We start from the raw sequence: 26842 nt of genomic DNA, 5'->3' as shown, positions 1-26842 counted from the left end.
AACCAGATTTGCCTGCGTGTCCTGAGTGTAAATAAACTCAACTCGCCTTTATTTTTACCCCTCCAACTTTAGTTTATTTTGAGTCCTTTTAAAAAACCACCTCACATGTGACTCTGCTCCCGAACCCTCTTAGAAGATGTATTTTTTTTAGAGGGGGGAACGAATGAAAGAAAAGAGAAGCGTGTTTTCTTTTTCTCTGGTTTGTTTTCCAGTCACTTTAAAATGAACTCTGAGTGCATGACGGGCAGGCCGCAGATGGTGCGGTGTATGAAGGGAGACAGTCGTAGTCTTTGCTCTACAGACGACTGGAGAGTGCTATGAAAACACGCATTTTACACTTCTGTCCCGCTGCTGTCACATCGCGACCAAGAGGGCAGCTTTGCAAGTAAAACAAAATATCGTTGTCTCCTTGCTGTCAGTAATTGGTCTCCTGAGATAATTGTAAAAGTGCTTAGTAAGGGCGCTATAGAGAATTTTGTGTGAAAATAAGTAAGCATTGGGGCACGTTTCATGTGACAGGCACTGAAGAGGAACCAAAAACTCAATAAAAGTGAAGACGGAGGGAAAGTTCAAGGCAAAGGCTGTCACAACAAAAGGCAGCGCTGTTCGCTCTAGTGCACTCTGTTTATGATGCTGTAATATAAAACTGCTGCTCCCACAATCCTTAGCATAGTTTGGTACTCTGCCCACCCTTCCTCCTCTGCCTTCATCATCTTCACCTCCATCATTCTCTCTTTCCTTTGTCCTAAAGATTTTGTCATCTCTTTTCCAGTCTCCAGTGGTGTCCGTGGGTTTTGCTCGGTTTCATCCTAACCTGTTGGTGGGTGGCACATACTCGGGGCAGATTGTTCTCTGGGACAACAGAAGTCACAGAAGAACACCGGTTCAGAGGACCCCCCTGTCCGCTGCAGCACATACAGTAAGAACATATAAAATCATCCTTCTTAAACTTAAAGTGCCCCTATTATGCTTTTTCAAATATTCCCTTTCATGCAGTGTGTAATATAGCTGGTCTCCAAAGTTTTAAATATCAAAGTGCATGATAAATGGAGTTATTGGGAGAATGGAGAAACGAGTCGTCAGCAATTCCAGTCTCAATCCAGTTACATAACAAATTTGTCAGCCTATGGTGGTCACAACAACGCCTACTTTTGACCCGCCCTCAAACATTGTAGTTGTAGCTGAGGCCTAGAAGAAATTGGTTCGTGTTGTCAACATGTCGAGAAGATGCTGTTTTCAGCGCTGTGAATGTAACGAAGGCCAGCTAGTAGTCGCTGTGCGAGGAGACGCTCTAGCGTCTGATGCTAGAAGACTCGCCTTTAGCCTCTTTGTTAGAGCGTCCGACTCTCATCCCGGTGGACCCGGGTTCGAGTCCTGCTTGGAGCGGGCGGTTCGAACAGGAGGGGTTACATTGGTGTCGTGACCCGGATGGGAGTGAGGTTTAGGGGGGTGAGTGTAACGGAGGCCAGCTAGTAGTCGTTGTGTGGGTAAACCTCACTCCTGTGATCTCAAGAGACGCTCTAGCGACTGACGCTAGAGTATTCGCCTTTAGCCTCTTTGTTAGAGCGTCCGACTCTCATCCCGGTGGACCCGGGTTCGAGTCCCGCTTGGAGTGGGCAGTTCGAACAGGAGGGGTTACATTGGTGCCGTGACCCGGATGAGAGTGCGGTTTAGGGGGTTAAGTGTAATGTAGGCCAGCTAGTAGTCGCTGTGCTAGTAAACCTCACCTCTCTGATCTCAAGAGACGCTTTAGCGACTGAAGCTAGAGTTTGCAGCCTTTAGCCTCCATGTTCGAGCATCTGACTGTCATGCCGGCGGACCCGGGTTCGAGTCCCGCTTGGAGTGGGCGGTTCGAACAGGAGGGGTTACATTGGTGCCGTGAACCGGATGAGAGTGCGGTTTAGGGAGTTAAGTGTAATGTAGGCCAGCTAGTAGTGGCTGTGCGAGTAAACCTCACCTCTCTGATCTCAAGAGACGCTCTAGCGACTGAAGAGTTTGCAGCCTTTAGCCTCCTTGTTAGAGCGTCCGACTCTCATGCCGGCGGACCCGGGTTCGAGTTCCGCTTGGAGCGGGTGGTTTGAACAGGAGGGGTTACACGAAAGCAAACCTACTTTACATGCACTTCCAAAGGATGAGGACTTGGGCTTGAATTGATATTGTAAAACTGACACCATCATTACTGTTCATATCACTGTATATCAAGGTCGAAATTCAGATATGGTAATAGGCGTTTCGTTTACAATACGTGCTGTAAGCGGTAGACCAATCACAACAGAGTAGGCTCTCAGAAAGGAGGGGCTTAGAGAAACTGAATCTTCAAACTAATTGTTTTCAGGCTCTTTGAGAAATGAGGGGATGTGCAATGTATATTATGAAAAAATTGACAAAATGTGTTTCAGACAGGTCCACTTAAGTCAAAAACACCAAAGACAAACATTTAGTCAAATTTTTATTGCATATTTTGCAAAAATTTTAATTTGGCGGTATGGCTCTGTTCTAAATTCCCCATCCTTTTCATGAGCTCCATGAAAAGCCAAGACAGGGAACAGCAGCAGCTTCTGAGGACAACCTCCCATTTTAAACTGAGAGGGCAGAGCAAATCCCCCATTTAGAACAGAGTATACATCAATGACAACAGACGGACATTGATTAAGTTAAACAGTTTAAGGAGGAGCTGGGGTGGAGGTGGGTTGCAAAGCAGCGTGCAGCAGAAGCGTCTAAGCAGGCAAATTGAAGTGAAGCTATGCTTAAGTAAGGCGCCCTGTTTGAGAGATGCCAATTGAGTGCATAGGAATCGGATCAGCTGAAAGGGGCGGAGTTAGAATTTTCCCAATCAGCTGATAGCGGAGCTTGACTACGTGGCCTGCCAGAACTAACGCTGTACGCTTGATTTGATTGGCTTGGATGCATGTAAACCTATTGTAGGAGACCTCTAAAACAAAATTAGGCACCTTTAAAACAGCATAATAAGGGCACTTTAAAGTTAACACCACTTTAAAGTATTGTCAACGAGCCATATTCTGTGGAACACAAAATGAGTTTTATCAGAATGCCCAAGCTGCTCTATTCCATACAATGAAAGTGAGTGTTGACCACGACTGTCAAGCAAGATCACTAAGTTACGACTTAAATCTTGGCCTGTTTCTCAAACAAAGCTCAAAGCCCACGAGTCTTCCCTTGTGAAAAAGAAGTATGCTTAATTGTTCTCAATGTGCACTTGTAATGTACTTCAAATAAATATACAGTATACTTTAAAAGAAAATGTACTTGTAGATAATATAATATGAATGACATAAAAGGCCACTTAAGTATACTTAAAGAGAGTACATTTTAATGACTATATTCTTAACACACTTGTAAAAATTACACTTTGTATTAATGGCAAATGAAAAGTTTTTCAGTCAAATACATTTGTTCATGCTTTAAAGAAATATACTTATTTTGATGTGTTTACTAACATTCTAAAGTTACATGTAAAGTACTTTATTATAATTTGAACTGTAGTGTTATTCGATATTACATTTAAAGTTCATATATTTTAAATGTACTAAATTACAACTTCATCAATACAAATGTGTAATTACACATTGATATTGATATTAAAGCATATTTTAGTTTACCATAAATGCTTGTCATTACATTCGAACATTCAAAGATAATAGTAGCGATTATGAAATTGCATATAAATATGTACTTAAGTCCTTCTTGAGTGGGTCAAAAACACTTTTTTGTCTATTGTATGGCATGAACGTTCTTAAAAACATCTCTTCCACGAGTTCCACGGGATAAAGAAAATCTTGAGATTGAGTAAATGATGAGAGAATTTTCATTTTGGGTGGACTTTAATCGGACATGATGCTGGGAGCAATCACCCCTCAACATTTTCCTGACCTCGTCTTCTCTCTGTGCAAAAGGCCGCCCACCGTCTACCCAGGGCTAGACTCCGTCTGTCAGCACAGTCAGGCTCAATGAGCCCCATCTAACTCCTTGTCATGCAATAAAGACAGTCCAGCCTAGCAGCAGAGGAAAGGGACGTCCATAGACCCTTATTGTGCTCAGCTGCCACACACACGGCCCCTGAATGCCATACATGCTGAGGGTTTAAACTCCCGTGCCCTCAATAATGAAAGCCTATGTCCCGACCGCCGTCTCACCACTCCACCGGCTCATCTGAAAGAGCCCATTGTTGGTCAAAAAACAAAATCAAATTGACGGCAATAACGACATAATGGATTCACACAATCAACTGTATTTGCAGACGGGCAGATGCCCGAGCCATGTTAGTTCACAGGCTAGGTATTGTGTCTGTGTACACATTCAGTTCATAGCTTTAGTTAATACAGTAGTATGGTCAGCAAGTAAAACTGACATCTTCACTTTTTATTCAAATATTATACAAAAATGTGTTAAAGATTTTGTAAGCATATTGAATAGTTGTGCTTGGAGTTTTATTTGTGATAGCGCAATAAAACATGCCAAATTGTGCGACATAATTTTTGGTCAGACTATCATACAAAGAAATTATGAACAACAAGTCAATGTATGTTTTTTATAGTAAAAAAAAACCTTTTGCTGTAGTTTTTCCCAAATAATTTTGTCATAAATACCATAACCAAGTATAGGTTTTTTTCTTCCCTCATATTTATAATATTTATAAAATATAAAATAATTTCCTCATATTTTCATGGTTTAATCAAACTTAATCTACTAATATCCCCTTTGGACGTCGCTTTTGGCCACTTCTACTGTATGTGACACTTTCTGGAATTTGTTTTTTCTTAAAGCACCCAGTGTACTGCGTCAATGTGGTCGGCACCCAGAACGCCAACAACCTGATCACTGTGTCCACGGATGGCCGGATGTGTTCCTGGAGCCTGGATATGCTGTCACAGCCTCAGGTCAGTACTGACGTGCTGTAGTTCTGGCACATCTGATCAACACCTGACACTATACCAGCATCCATCACACCTGTATTAAAAGTCTGCTTGCTCATTTGTAGGAGAGCATGGAGCTTATTTATAACAAGTCTAAGCCAGTGGCTGTGACTGGGATGGCCTTTCCCACTGGAGACGTCAATAATTATATAGTTGGCAGTGAGGAGGGGACCGTGTATACAGCGTCCAGACACGGCAGGTGAGTGGCACATACATCTGACACACTGTCCATGATAACCCTTAAAGGGGTAGTTCACCTAAAAATGAAAATTATCACATAATCTACCCCTAAAGCCATCCTAGGTGCAGGGCTTTAACCACCATAGAAATTGAAGGGGACAAGCCCCCCCCCACCCAAAAAAAATTGAAATGGCCAAATTGTGTCCCCCCCCCCCAATATCGGAAATTCTTGCACTGCTCTCCTGCACTTCATTACGCAGCGTTCTGTATGTTAGGATGACAAAAATGTTTAAAAGTTAAATTTTTAGTCTGGTCTGCCTCAGGTCTAATGGCCTTCGACAATGTCAAAATGATTGAGATGGCCAATCAAATCAATGGCTTAATGCCATTACGGGGACTCTATTCTTGAAATCACAAAACAAAAAGCACACAAACGTGTCCATCCTCTTAATATACAATCATTGAACATCTTTCATTTTAATGAAGAAAAAAAAACTATATGAGGGCGGACTAGAACCTGTAACCTTCTACGTGGTTTACAAAAAGTCTACCACCAGACCACTAAGGAATTCAAATGTTATCAGCGGATCTATGTATTTATTCACTAACGGGAAGAATCTAGAGACTAATGATGTATTTGACACAAATTAATGCAAATATCATTTGCAAATAGTCCCAAAATGATTCTTTCTCAGCCAGTTAGACCTAGAATTTCGTTCACTGTTTGTTCCCCAATGTTCAAGACATGGTTACAGCCTTGCCTGGGTGTATTTGACTTTTTTCTTCAGCCTAACACAATCAGAGTTTTATTAAAAAATATCCTGGCTCTTCCCAGCTTTATAATGGGAGTAAATGGGGGTCGAGATATTGAAGCCCAAAAAAGTGCATCCATACATCATAAAAGTAATCCATACGGCTCCAGGGGGTTAATAAAAACCTAATGAAGCAAAGCCATGCGTTTTTGTAAAAAAAAATATCCATATTTATAACTTTATAATCTATAATAACTGGCTACCGGTAACGGCCGTACACAAGTCTAGTTCCGGTGGAAAAGTGACCTCTGACCCGACGCATGACTTAAGCTTAGGTGAGAGTAGACACCTCTCGTGGTTCAAACAAATAGGGCTGGGCAACAAATTTCTCTTTCTCGTTCTAGACTTCTAATTCATGAACAGTGTTTTGTTTTGCTCTATCCTCTGCTCTGTCCTTCGTCAATATGCCATACGTCAGGTCAGAGATATGGGATAATTTATGGGATTATAATGGGATAATTTTCATTTTTGGGTGACCTAACCCTTTAAGGCCCACTCCCACCAAGAACAATAACTATATTAGTGTCCACACCAACACACTATATCAATCTGTTTATTCTAAGCGTGTGCTGCAGTTTTGTTGTCAGTTTTGATGCCTGTCAAAGATAAATAAAATATAAATGCTGTCCAAAATGTGACACAAACACTTAATTGAGTGATAAACAGAAGTGCAAGTGGCCACATTTTCTGATTACATTTGTACTGATGTTCGTCCCAGACCGCAGCAAAGGGCCGCCTACTCACCTGTCAATCAAAACAAGGGTTCTAATCTTTGCTGGTTATGTACCGCTTTCTGATCAAAAGATTTGGAAAAGCATTTGCACTACTGTACAAATGTCTGGGGGTCGGCAATATTTTTTTATGTTTTTAAAAGAATTGTATGCTCACCAAGGCAAAGATAGAAATACAGTAAAAACAGTAATGTTGTGTTAACGTATTTTAAAATGTAATTTATTCCTGTGATGCAAAGCTGAATTTTCAGCATCATTACTCCAGTCTTCAGTGTCACATGATCATTCAGAAATCATTGTTATATGCTGATTTACTGCCCAAGAAACATTTCTAATTATAATCAATTTCATGTTTTTTTTTTCATATGTAATAATATTTAAAAAAATGTGTAATACTTAATACTAAAAAAATACATAATAGTTCAAAATCTTGGAAGAATGGAAAGTTCAAAGAGCAGCATTTATTTGAAATATAAATATTATGTCACATTATAAATATCTTGAATCAATTCATCCTTCCTGAAAAAAGTAACATTTCTTTTACCGACCCCAAACTTTTGAGCAGTAAAGTGCATATACATGCACAAGACTTACATCAGGTGTATAGAGGGCTTTAATGGTTACTTCTCTTTGTTTTGACCATCCGTTTGTGTTGCTCCACAGTAAAGCTGGCATCTGTGAGATGTTTGAGGGCCATCAGGGGCCAGTGACAGGCATCAGTTGTCACAGTGCTGTGGGTCCTGTTGATTTCTCCCACCTCTTTGTCACCTCTTCTTTCGACTGGACTGTAAAATTGTGGAGCACAAAGGTAAGCCAGAGTTTCCTCTAAAACCTCTTGAGCATCATCAGATTACCTCACCACCACACTGCAAGATATATTAAACAAATTGATGCATGACTAACCATCAGTTTGAGTGCGACACATTGCTGGCTCATGGCCTGGAATGAGTAACCATTCAAACATTTACCAGTGCATCATTGGCCCCGTTTACACCTGGTATTAAGATGCGTTTCGGTCAATCGGATCACAATTTGAAGAGGGAGACATATTCCCGTTTTACACCTGGTGTTTTAATCCGTCACTTTTGTCCTCTTTCAACCACTTCTGTACTGATTTCTTCGAGGGGAGGGTCTATGGGTGGGTAATTGTATGGGCCTTTTCAGATCTTTCGATTATGAACGTGCACGGAGACGCATACGGTAAAACATACAATAGGGAGAGCAGCAGATTTCGTTTCTTCTCTGATAGCCACAAGACCAGCCGTATGCTGTGAGTGTCTGTTAGAAATCAGGAATGGTGAGAGAACATTGTGCTTGGTGACGTTTTTCATCTTCAAACCAAACTTGGGTCTTCAGTCGACAAAGTTTCAATCCTGTTTGGCTAGTGCGCTTCCATATAATGTTTCCGTATTAGGTCAGTAGGTGGAGAGTGTATGGTCTTTTGTGGCTGTTTGAACGCATTGAGCGTTTACACTAAGAAACCAATCCAGTCGAATGTGTTTTCCACTACCTCTGGAAGTGGTCGAAAGTGGGTTTCCACTTTCCACGGGGTTCCTCAGGGCTCAGTGCTTGGACCTCTCCTCTTCTCCATTTACACTACATCATTGGGACCCATCATACAGGCTTCTCTTACCACTGCTATGCCGATGACACACAGCTCTACCTTTCATTTCAACCAGATGATCCCACAGTAGCTGCACGAATCTCAAGCTGTCTGGCGGACATCTATGCATGGATGCAAGAACATCACCTGCATCTCAACTTGGCAAAGACTGAGCTTCTCATATTCCCTGCCAATCCGACTATCCAACACGACTTCTCCATCCAGCTAGGTTCATCCTTGATTTCCCCATCAAAGTCAGTCAGAAATCTCGGAGTAACATTTGATGACCAGTTGTCCTTCAAAGAACACATTTCAAAGACAGCTCGGTCATGCAGGTTTGCGCTACACAACATCAGGAAGATCAGACCATTCCTAACAGAGCATGCAACACAGCTTCTCGCCCAGGCCCTGGTCATTTCTAGGCTTGACTACTGCAATGCGCTTCTGGCTGGACTCCCATCATATGCGATCCAAACACTTTGAATGATTCAGAACACAGCAGCACGTCTTGTCTTCAATGAGCCCAAAAGGACCCATGTCACACCTCTCTTGATCTCTCTGCACTGGCTACCAATCACTGCTCTCATCAAGTTCAAGGCACTGACGCTTGCCTACAGAGCCACCACAAGCTCAGCTCCTGCGTACTTTGACTCGCTTCTACGAGTCTACACCCCCACCAGAACCCTTCGCTCAGCTAAGGAGCGACGGCTTGTGTTACCATCATATAGAGGCATGAAATCCCTCTCCAGAACATTTTCATTCACCGTTCCCTGCTGGTGGAACGATCTTCCCACCGCCATCTGAAATGCAGAAACACTGACAATATTCAAAAGACAGCTGAAAACTAATCTCTTCCGTGAGCACTTAACCTTATAAAAATAAAACTTTATTTTCCTCTTTCTTCCGCTTTCCCTCCCTACTCTAGCATGTGCTACACTGAGCAATGCACACAGACCTAGTATTTCAGGCACTTTTTGCGTTTCTTCGACTCTTCATGACGGATCGTTTTCTGCACTCCTCAGTTGTAAGTCGCTTTGGATAAAAGCGTCTGCTAAATGCATAAATGTAATGTAAATGTAAATGGACAAGCTCGAACCGTTTTAGACGGTCTTAATAACAGGTGTAAACAGGGCCATTATTTAATTAATTCAAGAGCCTGAAATTTGAATGTTTAAACACGCAAATATTTAAAGGTCCCATGGCATGAAAATTTCATTTTATGAGGTTTTTTAACATTAATATGAGTTCCCCTTGCCTGTATATGGTCCCCAAGTGGCTAGAAATTTTGATAGGTGTAAACCGAGGTCTGGGTGTTCTGCTCTGCCTTTGAGAAAATAAAAGCTCAGACAAGGGGATAGGTTACCTCCCCTTCCTCTGCTTTGCCCGCCCAGAGAATTAGGAGAAAATGGATTGTTTATTTTACTCGCAATGTCAGCACAGGCTTTTACGATATGGATTCGACAGCACCGCCACAAACAGTGAGTAACAGTGTTCATTAACCCTCTGGAGTCGGCAGTCGCGCCGGCGCGATCGGCTCTCTTTTTTTCTTATCAGTGCCAAAGAGACTCAAATAACTGTCGTTTTTTATCATTCAGGCAAGTGTTATACATCATTTTAATCTGTTAAGTTTCTTTTTTTTTGTGTACAGTCACAATAAAAACAAAATGTTTTGCTTTTTCCAAAACAAAGAAATCAAACATGATGCGCGATCTCCAGCCTCTCTGTCAAAGACGTTCATTCAGATGAATTCTTTTCTTCAGAAAAGGAACTCTATCTTAGTGAATACTTGTCTCACAAACATGAGACATATGTCTAAAGAAACGCTGAAATGTCAGGTTTTAAACAATGTAAACCAAATTGGAAAAAAATATATACTGTTTTTATGTAATCTGGTTGAAAAGCGATACATGTCGGTCACCCGCGATCCACTTCATTATCCGCTAATGCGGCCACGCCCACGGATCGCATGCTCTTTTGAGATTCAAATTCTGACAATCCCCGCATCAATGCCCACATTAACTCATCTGTGATCAGGGATTTCTGATGTGTAGCTAAATATTCAAGTTCACGCAGACATAAATCATTTATGCATCCGTGAATCAAGCCAGTGACTAAACGATTAGCTTCACATCGTTTCTCTTAGTAGCATGAAACAAATCTGTTATTTAAATTGTGATTAGATGCTAGATTAGCAATCAAAGAACACTCTCTTGATAATGTTCGGAGCTGTGAATCACACGTCATGAGTGTATCTGCACACTTGCCCAAACTGCCGTTATAACAAATGACGCTGTAATGCTGCACAAAGCTCTTACTGTATTCATATCGCTGTCATGTTTGCTGTTAGTTGTGGGGAAAGCATTTCGTGAGAGAAAACGCGTTGCAATGATGAAATCACTGCATTTACGCGATCAACAGACTGCCTGTGTACTCAATGCTCATCACTGCAGCCTTTCATGTGATGGGAAAAGATCTAAAAAATAAAGCTTGACAGCTGTAATGGTAAAAAAACTTAGTAAAAGTATACGAGAGGGGTTCCACATGTTGCAAAGTTCATAGAATAAGGAGGAAGACAACAGGGTCGGCGTGACTGGGATTTGTGTTTATTCAGAACTCTCAGATACAAACAAAATAAACTCGCGCTCACAGCACACTCAACAACTCAGCACAATATAACTTTTCTCAGCAATCTTTCTCCAGCTCTCCGTCTTTCTGGTCTACAAGTGCCCAGTCTGTCTCTCTCTGGCAGTGCTTGCAGACCTCGCTGAACCACGCCCCCTCCGCAACAAGATCTAATACTCATTTCAAATGCAAAGATGTCAGCCAATCACAACAGTGGGCGTTTACACTGAAGTCTCACAGCAGGCACGCCCCTTCAAACAGAGCATTCAAGCCAGAGGGCTAATATCAGAATAGAAAAATGCCTTTTTATTTCTAAATTATGACATTTTATGATGTAAAGTCATACTAACAATATAAGTACACCTCAGGAAACATTATAAAATCATTTTTAAAAAGCCATTCTAAAAGCAGCAAAGATTTTTGTTTGAGGTTTTTGTACACTCAGAAAGTACAAAATTAATAGTAGCTTGTCAAAGATATACCCTTAATTCCTGTCACTTGTCAGATCATTTTCTTAATCCATTTTGTTGTGTTGTTTTAACAAATAACAAATATCTCAAATCTAAATTTACTTACCTAATAATAGGATGTTTCCAATAGTATTTTTGGTAACACTTTAGTTTAGGGTCCAATTCTCACTATTAACTTGTTGCTTATTACCATGCATATTACTAGGATATTGGCTGTTTATTAGCACTTATAAAGCACATATTAATGCCTTATTCTGCATGATCATATTCTACATCCCTTAATCCTACTCAATACATAATCTTAACAACTACCTTACTAACTATTAATAAGCTGTAGTTTATTGAGGTAAAAGTCATAGTTAATAGTTAGTTAATAGTGAGAATTTGACCTTGCATTTTGCATTTTTCTGACCCCATAGACCCATTGACTTTTCTTATTTAAAGCATATATTTACAGCAGTGGCCAAAAGTGATGTCTGACAGCATGTGGATGTTCACCCTTTATAAAAAATTATACAAAATGTGTTTGTAATCATATTGCATAGTTGTGCTTGGAGTCAATAGTTTAATTTGTGATGAAACATGCTAAATTGTGCGCCATCATTTTTGCCCTGCAGGCTGTTAGCACATGCATTTTTTGTGTATGAAACCCTAATATGTAATGTACAAACCAGGCTAATTCAAAATGTACGCACAGTTTCCAACATTGATGTATGCACATATTTTATAAAGGGTATTTTATGCCCTGCTTTGTTAATGAGGACAGTATCCTGGCAGTGTCTTTTACATGCAAGTAAATCCGTTCTATGTCCAAGGCTTTGAGACCACTGGACAGTGGCTTTTTGCCTTGGAGCTTAATCTGCAAGTTCAGAAATGAATGATTGAGTCTCTTGATTGGGGTTCAAACCACATGGACCAAAGAGATTGAGCAAGAGCAGGCCAGGGTGAGAGACGTATGGACATGGTTGTGCTCACAGATACTGCAATCTGTGTCTGGCGATACTGGCTCAGATCACATTAACCACAGAGTGAGGGAAGCATGAAGGCCAAGTATGAATAAAAGATGGACGTAGAAGGAATGTTAGGGGAGGAGAGAGGCACAAATAAAAAAAGCAATGGAAAAGTGGAATCGCTTGATGAAGAGACGTCGATGACACAACCCTGGTAGGAACGGAAAGGATAAGTAGCAGTTAAAGGGATAGTTTGCCCAAAAAGTGATAATGCTCACCCTCATGATCTTCCAAACCTGTATGACTTTCATTTCTGTGCGGAACATAAATAGGAAAAAAAAAATAAAAAATTCTGGTTGCTCTTTTCCAATGCAATTACAATAAATAGGGACAGAAGCTTTCCGCTTTCGAGCTTCAAAAAGGGCTTTAAGTGCTCTGAATGTCTTTTTTGTTTTTTAAAGTCATAATATAGCTTTGTGTGAGAAACAAACCAAACATGAAGTAATTTGCAGGTTTTGGACAACACGATGATGAGTAAATAATGGCAGAATTTGCACTACCGTTCAAAAGTTTGGGGTCAATAATATATACACCGATCAGGCATAACATTATGACAGGTGAAGTGAATAACACTGATTATCTCGTCATCACGCCACCTGTTAGTGGGTGGGATATATCAGGCAGCAAGTGAACATTTTGTCCTTAAAGTTGATGTGTTAGAAGCAGGAAAAATGGGCAAGACTGCAACGACTGGGTCAGAACATCTCCAAAACTGCAGCTCTTGTTGGGTGTTCCCGGTCTGCAGTGGTCAGTCTCTATCAAAAGTGGTCCAAGGAAGGAACAGTGATGAACTGGCGACAGGGTCATGGCACAGCCAAGGCTCATTGATGCACGTGGTGAGCAAAGACGAGCTACTGTAGCTCAAATTGCTCAAGAAGTTAATGCTGGTTAGGATAGAAAGGTGTCAATACACAGTGCATCTCAGTTTGTTGCGTATGGGGCGGCATAGCCGCAGACCAGTCAGGGTGCCCATGCTGACCCCTGTCCACCACCGAAAGCGCCAACAGTGGGAACATCAGAACTGGACCACAGAGTAATGGAAGAAGGTGGCCTGGTCTGATGAATCAGGTTTTCTTTTGCATCACGTGGATGGCCGGGTGTCGCTTACCTGGCGAAAACATGGCACCAGGATGCACTATGGGAAGAAGGCAAGCCGGTGGAGGCAGTGATGCTTTGGGCAATGTTCTGCTGGGAAACCTTGTGTCCTGCCATTCATGTGGATGTTATTTTGACACGTACCACCTACCTAAGCATTGTTGAAGACCATGTACACCCTTTCATGGAAACGGTATTCCCTGGTGGAAGTGGTCTCTTTCAGCAGATAATGTGCTCTGCCACAAAGAAAAAAGGGTTCAGGAATGGTTTGAGGAGCACAACAACGAGTTTGATGTGTTGATTTGCCTCCAAATTCCCCAGATCTTAATCCAATCGAGCATTTGTGGGATGTGGTGAACAAACAAGTCCGATCCATGGAGGCCCCACCTCACAACTTAAGGATCTGCTGCTAACATCTTGGTGCCAGATACCACAGCACACCTTCAGGGGTCTAGTGGAGTCCATGCCCCATGCCTTTGGCAGCAAAAGGGGGACCAACACAATATTAGGTAATAATGTTATGCCTGATCACTATATATATATACTAATAAACTGAAGTAGATGGAGGACACGGGTCATTTAACAAGAAAGCGGCGCATCTACAGCCTCAGGCCCTGCATTGGTTAATACAGCTGAGCTGCATGAATACGTATCATGAAAGCTACAGTATACGTATCATGTTCTCACACTCACACTCATTGATATCTACATCCACAAGTGTACGTAAAGTACTGAGCTTCCCGAAACCACAACATACCGTCCTGTCACTTTAACTTGTGCTCCATGTATTTTCTCTACAAATCTTACACTTTGTGCATTCTGACAGATATTAAAACATTCCTGGGATGTTATGGATGTGCATGTGTTATTTTTTGGGGACGGGGGAATTCCATCCCCTTTGAGGAGAGCCTCAGGAATGCAGGCCTGTCTCTTTCTCCTGTGTGTGGTTGTGGGCACACCTTAGCTTGGATCTAAGCACCCTGTGAGCCTCCGAAACAATATCAGTCACATGCAATAATGTCAGTTTCTAATGACACATGGCTTCCTATTTTTTAGACATTGACAAGTTAGTATTTGTCGTTTTATGTTATAAAAAGGTTATATTTAATTTGTATTTATTATGTTTTTAGGGCAGTTGTGGCCTAATGGTTAGAGAGTCGGACTGGTATCCCGAAGGTTGCAGGTTCGATTCTCAATAGCGGCAGGAAATGACGCTAGCCACATCAAAAATGTGGTGTGTCCATGGTGTGTGTGTGTGTGTGTGTGTGTGTGTGTGTTCACTATTCACTGCTCCTAACGTGTGTGTAGGCTTCTAACTTGAATGGGTTAAATGCAGAGGACAAATTCTGAGTATGGGTTACATTACTTGGCCATCACATGTCACTTTCACTTGAAGAAAAAAAAAGTAGCCAGCCACCTTCAGAATTTTTAATCATTTTCATAAAATGTTCATAGCTCCCAGAATATTTTGTTATATGAATATCTGAACATGTAATATATCAAAAGAAAGAACAGAGCCTTTGTTTTTAAACCCGTTTTATTGGAGCTTCATGCATTCTTTTTTTATCAACACTTGAATGTGGGATAATTTCATTAAAAAAGCAACATTTTGAACAAAAAGCTGAGAAAATCTTTTTTTTTTTTTCAAAGACTACAACATGCAAAAGCAATGCTTTTATTGCTTGTTTCTGCTCCTTTTTTTCCTGTGTTTTGATCCGGAGATTATCTACTACTGTATAACAGTGAAAACACTGAAAGCCAGAAAATTCAGTCACTTGCGAGGAAACCGTTAAGTACAAAACTGCCTCCGTTTTTGTGGATGTTGTATGGCCAAGTCCGTGTCGACAGATTTTGTCCCCTTTATCCCTCTGGTTAAATGGTCCTAAAAAAAAGGTCACGCTTGTACTCCTTGCTTAAATTACCATCCTAGAAATGAATGGGAAATAAACAAAAAATGTTTTGGGGGGTACAATCTAGAGATCAGCCACAATGCTGAACAAAAAAAGCACAGCAACAAGTGTTAATTGAAAAAAAAAATAAAAAAAAATTGATTTTGTATGGTTTATTTGTATTCTACTGTAAAAAATTTGGAACCACATGGATCATAATTATTGCAAAAATATTACTACTACCATAAAAGTCCCTCCCATAAAATATATTACATAGGGCTGTCAAAAGATTAATCGCGATTAATCGCATCCAAAATAAAAGTTTGTGTTTACATAATATATTTGTGTGTTCTCTGTTAATTATTATTTATATATATATAAATACACACACAAGCATGTATATATTTAAGAAAAAAATATTATTTTTATATATATAAAACATTTATATTTATATATATTATAGATTATATAAATGTATATACAGTATATACATGCAAATATTTCTTAAATATATACATGAATGTGTGTGTATTTATATATAAATAATAATTAACAGAGTACACACAAATATATTATGTAAACACAAACTTTTATTTTGGATGCGATTAATCGCGATTAATCTTTTGACAGCCCTAATATTATATTGATTCTACTAAAACATTTGAGGTGTTAGGCCACTTTTGCAGAAGAAGAGTATGACTGTGACCCCTAAATGAGGAGCACCAGAGGATTATTTGCGTCCTAAACTCCTAAGGCCAATTCACACGGCATGGACAAACACGTTTGTTGGGTTTTTCGGATCAGTGTGTTGGCGTCTGTTGCAGTTGGTTAGAGTTTGTTTTCACCCGACTGAACATGTTCAATCAGCGTTTGTCGGTGTCTGTTGGGTTAGAGTGAACATGACAGTTATTTTTCATAAATTACTAAATCCAACTGGTTTGTTGCCGTTTGTCTGTGCGGTGTGAATTGGCCTTTAAATGATTGCATAATACTTTAGTGTTTGATGTTAATTTTAAATTTTTTTCTAGTGATAAAACATGTTTAGAAGCTGTTTAATTCATAAAATTGATTTATGAAACCATAAAATGATCCCATGATTGGAACCCTTAAAAGGTTCTAAGTATGAAGCGCCTGACAAAAGCCTTTAAGGTCCTTTTCTTCTAATAGAGTTTAAAACACTGAGGGAAAAAACATTGGTACGATTTCCATCACAGACCAGTCACTGCTCAGAAAATCCTCCTTGTGCCCTAGTTTGTGTCCTTAAGTGCCCGTGGCGAGTCCTTGATGACTTTTCGATCTGCATCGCGGCCCTCATCCAGGTCCGTGATGGTGGTGACATGAATAAGCACCATTTACAGTGGGTACTTAAACTAGTACAAATTCTAAATCCCATCACTAGATCTCTGCGGAGAGGTTATCGAATGAATGAGAGGCTGAGGAGTGCGCACATCACGCTCTGTTAAAGGGAAAAAAAATGGTCTGCAAACTGATCTGTAGTCCTCCGGGAGGGCAGAATCAGCCCTGGCGCCTTCAGGATTTGGATTTGTGGCCGTGGATCCTGTGGATCGGATCGGCTGTTGAGCATAGTTAAAGATATAATTGGACCTCTACTGGTTTGATCATAACATAAGTAAATAACAGAATTACCATAGAGGCACATAACATACTCGATGTGAAATGTAAACCACCATTCATTTCTTACTGGGTTTTCTCACAGCCTTAGTTTTATTTGCGTCAGATGAAATATGCTCTCTGTGCTGTCTGTGTTTGTCGGCATGCATTGCAAACATTTCCTGGCTCATGAGCTCTCATATGCAATGACAATCTGTTTTGTTGAAGTTGATTAAATCCGTTGAATAAGTTTTCAAATTGTGTTCTGTGTCAATATTTAAAGGTCCCATGGCATGGCATTTTTCTATTATTTTATAGTGTTTCCTGAGGTGTACTTATATTGTTAGTATGATTTTTACATCATAAAATGTCATAATTTAGAAATAAAAGGCATTTTGTCTATACTGCTGTTTTCCCTGTGGCTGACTGCCCTGTTTCAAGAGGCGTGTCTGCTGTGAGACTTCAGTAAAAACGCCCACTGTTGTGATTGGCTGACATCTTTGCATTTGAAATGAGCGGAGGGGGCGTGGTTTAACGAGGTCTACGACGCACGAGCTGCTGCCAGAGAGACAGATGGACCTGAGTTCACTTCTCATCAGTTCTCTCAGCATGTCTCAGTTCAGGGTGAACTGTTGTAGTTACTAGAATATACTTCAGGTTATTAGTTTATTTCTAGTCGGAGGGGCTGTCACTCATGTCAGAAAGTTAGTAACTTTAGTAAATTATGGATCAGCGCTGACTCGAGACGCGAACCGTTTAGAACGATTCAGTCCGATTTGGTGAACTGGTTCGGTTCACTAAAAAGAACCGATTCAAAAGAATGATTCGTTCGCGAACCGGACATCACGGAGACGGAGCGATTGCTAACAAAGTTATTTATAGTAACTACTGAGTTGTGAGAGCGCTGTCTGTCAGCGCAAGTTTATTGTGTTTGTATCTGAGAGTTTTGAATAAACACGAGTCCCAGTCACGCCGAGTCCGTCTTCATCATTATTCTACCAACTTTGTAACACATGCAATGTACCATTACAGCGAGATGAACAGCGAGAGTTAGTAAGTTTGATTAAAGCATTATTTCTAGATATGTTCCAATCATATGAAAAGCGTCAGTGACGCGCATTGAGTAACTTACACAGCGCAAACAAAGACACAACAGCAGTAATCGAATGTAATCCAGTTTATTGTGGGGTTAGCTGGCTAGCCTAGCCGGATACCCTCACGCTTACCCCCCTTCTGCTTAATCTCACGCCGCGTTTGGTGCCTCCGCTGTGGGCCAGATGCAGTACTGGGGGTCGGGGATGTTGAAGGCCGAGCTTCGGCGTGCGTGAGGTTTATCTCTAAAGATGTGGCTCTGCCGATGTTAAGCAGAAACTCCCGACTGTATGCACATTTAAGAACGGATAGACGCGACGAGGACGTACAAAAACACTGACTCACAAGATAGAAAACACCGTTCTGTCGGGAGAGAGAGAAGCCGCAGTGTGTGCACGAATAATAAATAATTAGCTACACATAAGAAATCACTGATCACAGATCAGTAGGAACTGAAAAAAGACTTCTGTTTTCATTTGTACATCCAAACACTGAGAAACTGCCAGCATTCACTCGTTCACAACCCATGATCTCTCGAGCGTTTGCATGGGCGTGCCAGATTCTCTGGGCGGAGGAAAGGGAGGAAACCCGTTCCTGCTTGGACGTCAAACCAGGAGACTTCAGGATTGGCTCGTCTGGCCTGTCATTTTCTCAAAGGCAGAGAGAGACAGCCAGAACTCGGTTTTACACCGATCAACATTTCTATCCACTTGGGGACAATATTCAGGCTAGGGGAACTCATATGAATGTTGAAATACCTCATAAAATGAAAATTTCATGCCATGGGACCTTTAATGAAAAAGACCATTATATATTTTGGTATCGGAAAAAGTACATTTAAGGGTGATTTTATGTCTCTACAAAAATATAAAAAGTTGAAGGTCGGTGAGTCTCTTCTGTTCACAGAGGCTGCATTTATTTGATCAAAGTAAAAACGGTAATTTTGTGAAATATTATTACAATGTAAAATAATGGTGCTCTATTTTACTATACTTTAACATGTAATTTATTCCTGTGATCAAAGCTGAATTTTCAACATCATTACTCCAGTCTTCAGTGTCACATGATCCTTCAGAAATCATTCTAATATGCTGATTTTCTGCTCAAGAAACATCATAATCTTCTTATTATTATTATTATTATTAAAGGCCCACTGAAGTGCTTTATTCAATGTGTTGACATAATTTCCACTGAAACAGGAAGACATGGCGGGGAATATCGAACAGCCCCTCCCCTTTTTTTTAAATAGTCAATGGTGTTTTGTTTATATCACAGCTCGGCCAGAGCCGTTGAGCTTGGTAAAGCCTAATTTTCTCCTAATCTCTAACCGTTAACCGTCTCTCCTCCATATTGCATTAAAATACAGCATTCTGTGCAGAATTCAAATGGGTCAGATATGTTTTCTGGTCTGCGCAGACTCGATCATATAACGTGAAACCAGACTTCATTCGCCCCAATGGAAAGTATGTTCACACTGTCTGAATCGTTCCCTATCCCCTGTATAGTGCACTATGTGCCACTTACCATGTAGTAGTAAGTACCATAGTAAATGTGTGAACAAGATTTCAGCCGCAGCTTCAGCGTCTATTTATAGTGTAGGGGGTGGGACGCTTCAGATTCTGGAGAGCATTTGAAATCATTGAAAATCATTGATCCATATTGGCGGAAATGACACTGTTAGTTTTGAATGTTTATATCTTCTAAATGCGAATGTTGGCATTGTTTCGGAGCACACTAGCTTATAGATAACAGTAAGACTAATATATTCAAACTATAGCCCAAAAAAACTTCAATATTGATTTTTATTTTACTTTAAAGCTGCACTATGTAACTTTTTCTTCCGCTAGATGTCGCCTATTCAAAACAAAGGCATAGTTTGATGACACCAAGTTTGAGCGCAGAATCTTGGGACATGTGGTCTTCACCTCACAGCCGGTGGAAAAGAATCGGGATAGGACTCGGCAAGAAATCAAGTTCATGGATGCGATTATTAACGTAACTGTAGTATGAAGCAGAGCATGACTGAGTGTTGTGGAGCTGAGCAAAGCTGCTGGAGCGATTGTTAATAAGATGAACGCAACACATACCTCGCGAGCAGCCGGACTTTTATTATGCCACAGTCGCCGGCGCCATTTCCGCTTTTCCGGTCATGAGTATGAGGTAACGCAGCTTTGTTTATCATATTAGATACATCTGAGTGTGTTGAAAATTATGTTATGACGTTACTCTGTGCGTACGCTAGGCAGCTGCTATGACACTTGTTCACACTGCAGAGAGAGCAAAGCGTTTCTGCAAAATAAAACTGAGCAGATATGACGCAATCGACAGGCGACTCCCTCACACGTCCTTGGTTAAAATAGCAATTTTCTCACAATTTACAAATAGTTGGAAACATTTGGGATATTGTAAGTACTCAACTGAACAAGATATATAACACTGGCCTAGTGGTTTTTGGATATTTCACTGAAAAAATTGTACATAGTCCAGCTTTAAGGTTGAAAACAGTTGTGCTATTTAATATTTTCTTAATAGAAAGTTCAAAAGAACAGCATTTATTTGAAATAGAAAACGTTTGTGACATAATTAATGTCTTAACTGTCACTTTTGATCACTTTAATGCATCCTAATTAACAAAAGTGTTACTTTCTTAAAAAAAAAAAGCCTGTACTGACCTCAAACTTTTGAATGCTAGTGCATATAAAAAGTTTTTTTTTTTTAATTATTCATTTCTATTTAATATTTTGTGTATATTTTTCTTTATCTCATCACTTTTTATGATTGGACCATGTCAGATATGGTTTATTTGAAAGATTTTTGAAGATTTTGAGATGAAGTATGCACACTGCATGGTGTCTTTTGGTGTGGTGGAGTGTCTCAGGCAGTCACATTCTTCAGCGTGTCTCTCTGTGGTTCATTATCGTGCTGTGGTCTGCATCGCTCCCGCCCAGCTGTCTCCCTCGTACCTGTTCGGAATGCATCCAGCAATCCTCAGGATCTCTACCTCTCCCTATCCCTCTCTCTCTCTCTCTCTCTCTCGTTCTTTTCTTCTATGCCACAGACAGCTGTTACACTTAGGTTACAGTACACCTTGGAGAGACTTTCATCTAGTGTTTTTTTATGACACTGCTTGAATGTGCAAAGGTTTTAATTAGCCCAATCCCAGACAGGCCCCAGGGCTGCAGCAGCGCCACTCTGTCTACTGCCTATGCCACTCTCTCATTCTCTCGATCTGCCTCTCTCGCCCTCTGCCTGTTCCCTTGCAACCCCACCACCTTCTTGCTCGTCCTGTTTGCCCTTTCATTCTCTCGTTCTCTGTATACTTCACCTCCTTTTTCTCATTTTGTCTCCCCCTCAGCAAAACAAGCCGCTGTACTCCTTTGAGGATAATGCCGACTATGTCTACGATGTGATGTGGTCACCCGTGCACCCCTCGCTCTTCGCCGCCGTGGACGGCATGGGTCGTCTGGATCTGTGGAACTTGAACAACGACACTGAGGTGAGGTAACGCTCTCGGTCTGGTCCCCCAGATCACGCCAGGCCAAAAGATGCATCAAAACAACAACAAGTTCCTCTCTGTATGGGCGTCTCCCCACAGGCCGCCTTTAAATCAGCTTTCTGACAGCTCCTCACCAACAGCTCGCACAACACTCCAGCGACGTTCCTTTCCACACACACATAGTCTGCAAGCTTAAGGCTAATTACTCCGATGTGTGCGGATTCCTCTCTCTCCACCATTCCAGAGCCATTGAGTTCCCATGGGCGACGGCCCAGAAAAGCGGTTTAACCTGGTCCTCTAGGGCCACCGTCTCTCAAGACCTTCAGTGACTGTGCAGTGTCACAGACAATCACTTTATGTTTGGGATTGAGTTACACTGCAAAAAAATATTTTACAACATTTTCCTAAAACATTACTAAAACAACACTCATTTACTTGGGATTTGATATAAAACTCTAGTTTAAAGATGCCAAAAAAGGTTCTAGATAAGGAGAAATCTCTTAAATTATTGCATAATACATTCATGCTTAACATGTTCTTTCAGTTTTTTGTAGTGCTATAGAGTTTTTACAAGCTGCTTAATTCATAAAATGTATTTAAAATTAATTATTAAATGAAAACAAAATTCATTCATTAAAACTAAATCCATATATAAGTAATCTCACAATGGGAACCCATAAAAGGTTCTATATATGATGTGCCTGGCAGAATATTTATATGATAATTATATGAATTATAGAAATATATTAAAATCATATATACATAGAAGAAAAGAACAAGAGAGAGAGAGAGAGAGAGAGAGAGAGAGAGAAAATATTAATAAAATGAATTTTATGAACTATGTATATATATATATAAATATATATAAATATATATATATATATATATATATATATATATATATATATATATATATATATATATATATATATATATATATATATATATATATATATATATATATATATATATATATATACAGTATATAATTTTAATATATTAAGTTTTATATATTTAGTATAATTTAGTGTATATATATATATATATATATATATATATATATATATATATATATATATATCTATATATATATATATATATATATATATATATATATATATATATATATATATATATATATATATATATATATAGTTCATAAAATTCATTTGATTAATATTTTATATTTAATTAAAAAATAAAGTTTACTATCCACTGGATTGTTTTTTTCTTGTTCCAAACATAAGCTTAATTTTGTTATCTTTATGCTTTAATACGCAATTAATTTAATTATATGAAATACAAACAATACAAAAATATGAAAATATAATTTTATTAAAAAATATATAAAAATATTCAAGATATATTTTTTGAAAATAAAATAATTTGCCATTAAATTAAGAGAAAAATACATTATTTAAAGAATGAATCAAATTTGCGAAAAAACAAACAAAATGATTATCTTGAGGCCGTTTTTAAGGATGTTTAGGTATTTTCTTTCTGTAAACAAGGTCAAAACGAGCCTGATTGAACAGATTTTGGCATGCAGACGTTGTAGAGTGATGAGGTCATATTAGCTGTCTGCTGTCATATACTGGATCCAGCAGCGTATATCACTGATAATGGACTGTCATTGTACATCACATGCTATGATGTCGTTTCATATGTGACAGTTGACTTACTGCTACTGGACCATTCACACAATACGTCAGTCCGAAATGGTGGACATGCCGTCCCCTGAGGGCCACAGCTCAGAGGTGTTACATCTCTCCTGTGTGAAATGAGATCTGCCCTGACTGACACTGCCTGTCCACTAAGGAATACACACCCACTTTAATTACATACTGCTGTGAGACTCTCTCCGCTGTTCTCGACTCACCCGTCTCTCTCTCTGCGTGTGTGTTTGGTGGACGGTAACCAACAACCAGCTCACTGATTGTAAATCACATATAGCAAAGTCAGCTTGAAATCAGAACTGACCCTATTTACACACATTTCTGGTCTGACTGAATGATTCTTGGAAAATAATAATCTTTTATATTACGAAAGCCCTCTTATTTTTCCTAACCAACTGTCATATTGAGACCACTTTTAAAGCTAATGATATAAAATCAATCCCATCATATATATTTTTATTTCTAATATCCTGTTTAACTCAAGTAAAATAGTAAAATACAAATGTAAAATCGGTTGCAAACACCATTTCATGTTGATTCAAAGACTTCGAATTCAAACCCACATCTGCACAAGTGTCATGTGCTTTTATGCTAACCACTAGGCCACTGTACATTGAGCACTTTTATATATATATAACATGGTAATGAATGATTACCATACTGTAAGTATTGGGATGCACCGGTATTAAAATTCTGGCCCATACTGATAAGCCAATATTTATTTGAATATACATGGCCAATAACTAATCAATTCTAAAATTCACAATATTATAATGAACAGTGTGAAAAAGTGTAATTATTTTGAGATCTGCTAATGATTATATTTAACAGTGTTAATAGATGAATAGTGTTTTTAAGGCTTAACTTTAGCTGACTGCACAATTAGTGTAAATGCACAATTAAAATCAAATATTGGTCAAAATTGGATATATATCAGGCAATGTTTGATATTTCCCCTACTTTGCTCTAATGTTGGCTGCTATTCGACATGCAAACAATATATACTCTTGGGGAAAAAAGGTTCAATAGGATTTTTGTACAGAACCCTAGAGTTTGGGGTGTAATGCTATTTCATGCATTCTGACTTATTTACACTGTTAAAGAGTTGGATTCTCATGGTAAACGTGGCCAAAATTAAAAAATAAAAAATGAGTTGGAAGTATGATGGAGTATTTCTGTGCCAAATACACTCCTTCAGAACTACTTGTTTCGAGTATGGCCCTGTATGACGTCATAAAGGGTGGAATTGCTTGTATGGACACTTCTCCCGGATGAGCGTGTGCACATCAACCAAAGCGAGAGCAAGAGCGTCATCAATGATCTTCGTTTGGTTACAGTAGCCGTCAACAGCGCTGTCATTTTATTTTTAGACCACGAAATCAACAATGTCACTAAAGAAGTGTGTTTCTGGTTGTGAGGGAAAGATAACTGTGTTCAGCTTCCCAAATAACCCAGTGTTAAGGGAACAGTGGATGCAGTTTTCCCGGAGCAGCAACAGAGTTCTGCAAGTGTATTTGTTTGTTCCCATTCACGAGTCGAAACCGCAGGCGGTGAGTGAAACTGAATCAAATGTCTGTGTTTTGTTGACAATCGGCGCATAAGTGCATATAATGTCAACAACACAAAAATATGGTGAAACGAAAGTTATCTAAGGATAATGTGGTGATTTAGTGTGTGTGTGTGTGTGTGTGTGTGTGTGTGTGTGTGTGTGTGTGTGTGTGTGTGTGTGTGTGTGTGTGTGTGTGTGTGTGTGTGTGTGTGTGTGTGTGTGCGTGTGTGTGGGCATGTTTTTGTGAAATATCAGGACACAAATGTGTATAATGACATGGGTATGACATAGGTCAGTCATTCCCAAACTGTGGTCCGCGGACCACAAGTGGTCCGTGAGGGTACTGCAGGTGGTCCGTGGAAAGGCAAAATAAAATAAAATAATATTTTTTTACCTTCATTTTGCCAGGAAATTCCCATAAAAAAATTAAAAAGTAAAAATATGTAGGCCTATATTGACATAACATTTGTATTAAATTGTCAAGTTATTGTGCGATTACTAAAATAGGCTAGTGGCGCTCAGCCGTGACGTTCAAGTTCAGTGCCGTTATGGATCGGTGGATAGCAACAGGTTCTCTGAAGAGACAAGAGACAGAGGCAGAAGTTACAAAAAATTAAGAGATTGACAGTGAGTCGGATGCATCTATGAGCCAGAATAAATAAATTAAATATGTGGCAGCCGTTGTGTGCAGTAAACATTCTTTTAACAAGCAGTTGTACTGATGTGATGACTAGTTTTAGTGCTAGTAAGCCTATTTAGAGGTGCGGATTAATTCAGGACTGTGTGTAGACATATTTTATTATGTGTGTTATGAGGTGGTCCGCAAAATTTTTTGATTACAAATAGTGGTCCACACACACAAAAAGTTTGAAAACCCCTGACATAGGTATTACAAAAAGAGGGTGAAATATGAGGACGTTACCCATGTCCTCACTTTTCAAAATGCTTATAAATCACACAGAACAAATTTTTTTTCACAGAAAGTGAACTGCACAGTCTCCTGTGAGGGCTAGGTTTAGGGGCAGGGGCAGTGTAAGGGGATAGAAAATACGGTTTGTACGGTATAAAAACCATTACGCCTATGGAATGTCCTCACATTTCACAAAAACAAACGTGTGTGTGTGTGTGTGTGTGTGTGTGTGTGTGTGTGTGTGTGTGTGTGTGTGTGTGTGTGTGTGTGTGTGTGTGTGTGTGTGTGCTTTACAGCTCCGCCCACTGCACACCTGCACGAGCTCAGCTGTTTTTGGAAAGAATCAGTACAGCGTATCCGTCTTTTATAAATATGATAACTAAAGACTCTTCTGTGATATGAAGGTTGTTATACTACTCTATAGATACTCAAGATTAACACGAGACTGCCAGAAACTGTGTTATGCAACCTTTAAATATTGTTTACTGAAGAAATAAAATCATTAAATTTAAGCGTTTGCCCTTGAAAATAAAAATAAAATGTCAGTGTGGGGTCAGAAAAATAATCTAGTTTTCCGTTTGAATGAAGTATTTTTCTGACCCCACTGACAGATATTATTTATTGTTTTAAGCACAAACAAACTGATTTTTTTTCTCCAGAAAACAAGACTTAATATTTTATTATGGGAGCTTGTTTCCACCATGGAATAAAATGATTTAAAAGATAATTGCGCAATTCTGACTTTTTCTCGCAATTACGAGTTTATATCACACAATTCTGACTTATTTTCTCAGAATTGTGAGATATAAACTCTCAGTTGTGAGTTATTAAGTCCAATTCTCAGGGGGGAAAAAATGATAACCTTCTTTTCTCAGAATTGCAAGTTTTTATCTCATAATTTTGACTTTATAACTTGCAATTGTGAGTTTATATCACACAATTCTGTGGGAAAAAAAGTCAGAATTGCGAGATGTAAACTCGCAATTGTGAGACAAAAAGTACGAATTGTGAGATAAGTCGCAATTACCTTTTTTATTTTTATTCTGTGGCAGAAACAAGCTTCCATATTTTATGTCATCTTGCTTCTCGAAATAATTGTATGTTGATTTAGGATTGTTTAAATATTAGTACTGGAAATCAAAAAAATACTGAGTAAGAAAAG

At 39.4% G+C, this 26842-nt stretch overlaps 1 protein-coding gene across 1 annotated transcript in view; it reads left to right on the top strand.

The window, feature by feature from the left end:
* Nucleotides 1-26842, top strand: part of dync1i1a (dynein cytoplasmic 1 intermediate chain 1a) — a 107070-nt gene that overhangs the window by 68927 nt on the left and 11301 nt on the right. The window contains exons 10-14 of the mRNA XM_079828468.1: nucleotides 773-919; nucleotides 4785-4898; nucleotides 5000-5133; nucleotides 7321-7465; nucleotides 21405-21545. Coding sequence (XP_079684594.1) covers nucleotides 773-919; nucleotides 4785-4898; nucleotides 5000-5133; nucleotides 7321-7465; nucleotides 21405-21545 — 681 coding nt within the window. The remainder of the gene's footprint in view (nucleotides 1-772; nucleotides 920-4784; nucleotides 4899-4999; nucleotides 5134-7320; nucleotides 7466-21404; nucleotides 21546-26842) is intronic.

Source organism: Gobio gobio, assembly GCF_949357685.1.
Source record: "Gobio gobio genome assembly, chromosome: 11".
NCBI lineage: Eukaryota > Metazoa > Chordata > Actinopteri > Cypriniformes > Gobionidae > Gobio > Gobio gobio.
The sequence above is the reverse complement of the archived record's forward strand: the minus strand, read 5'-3'. Positions and strand labels throughout refer to the sequence as shown.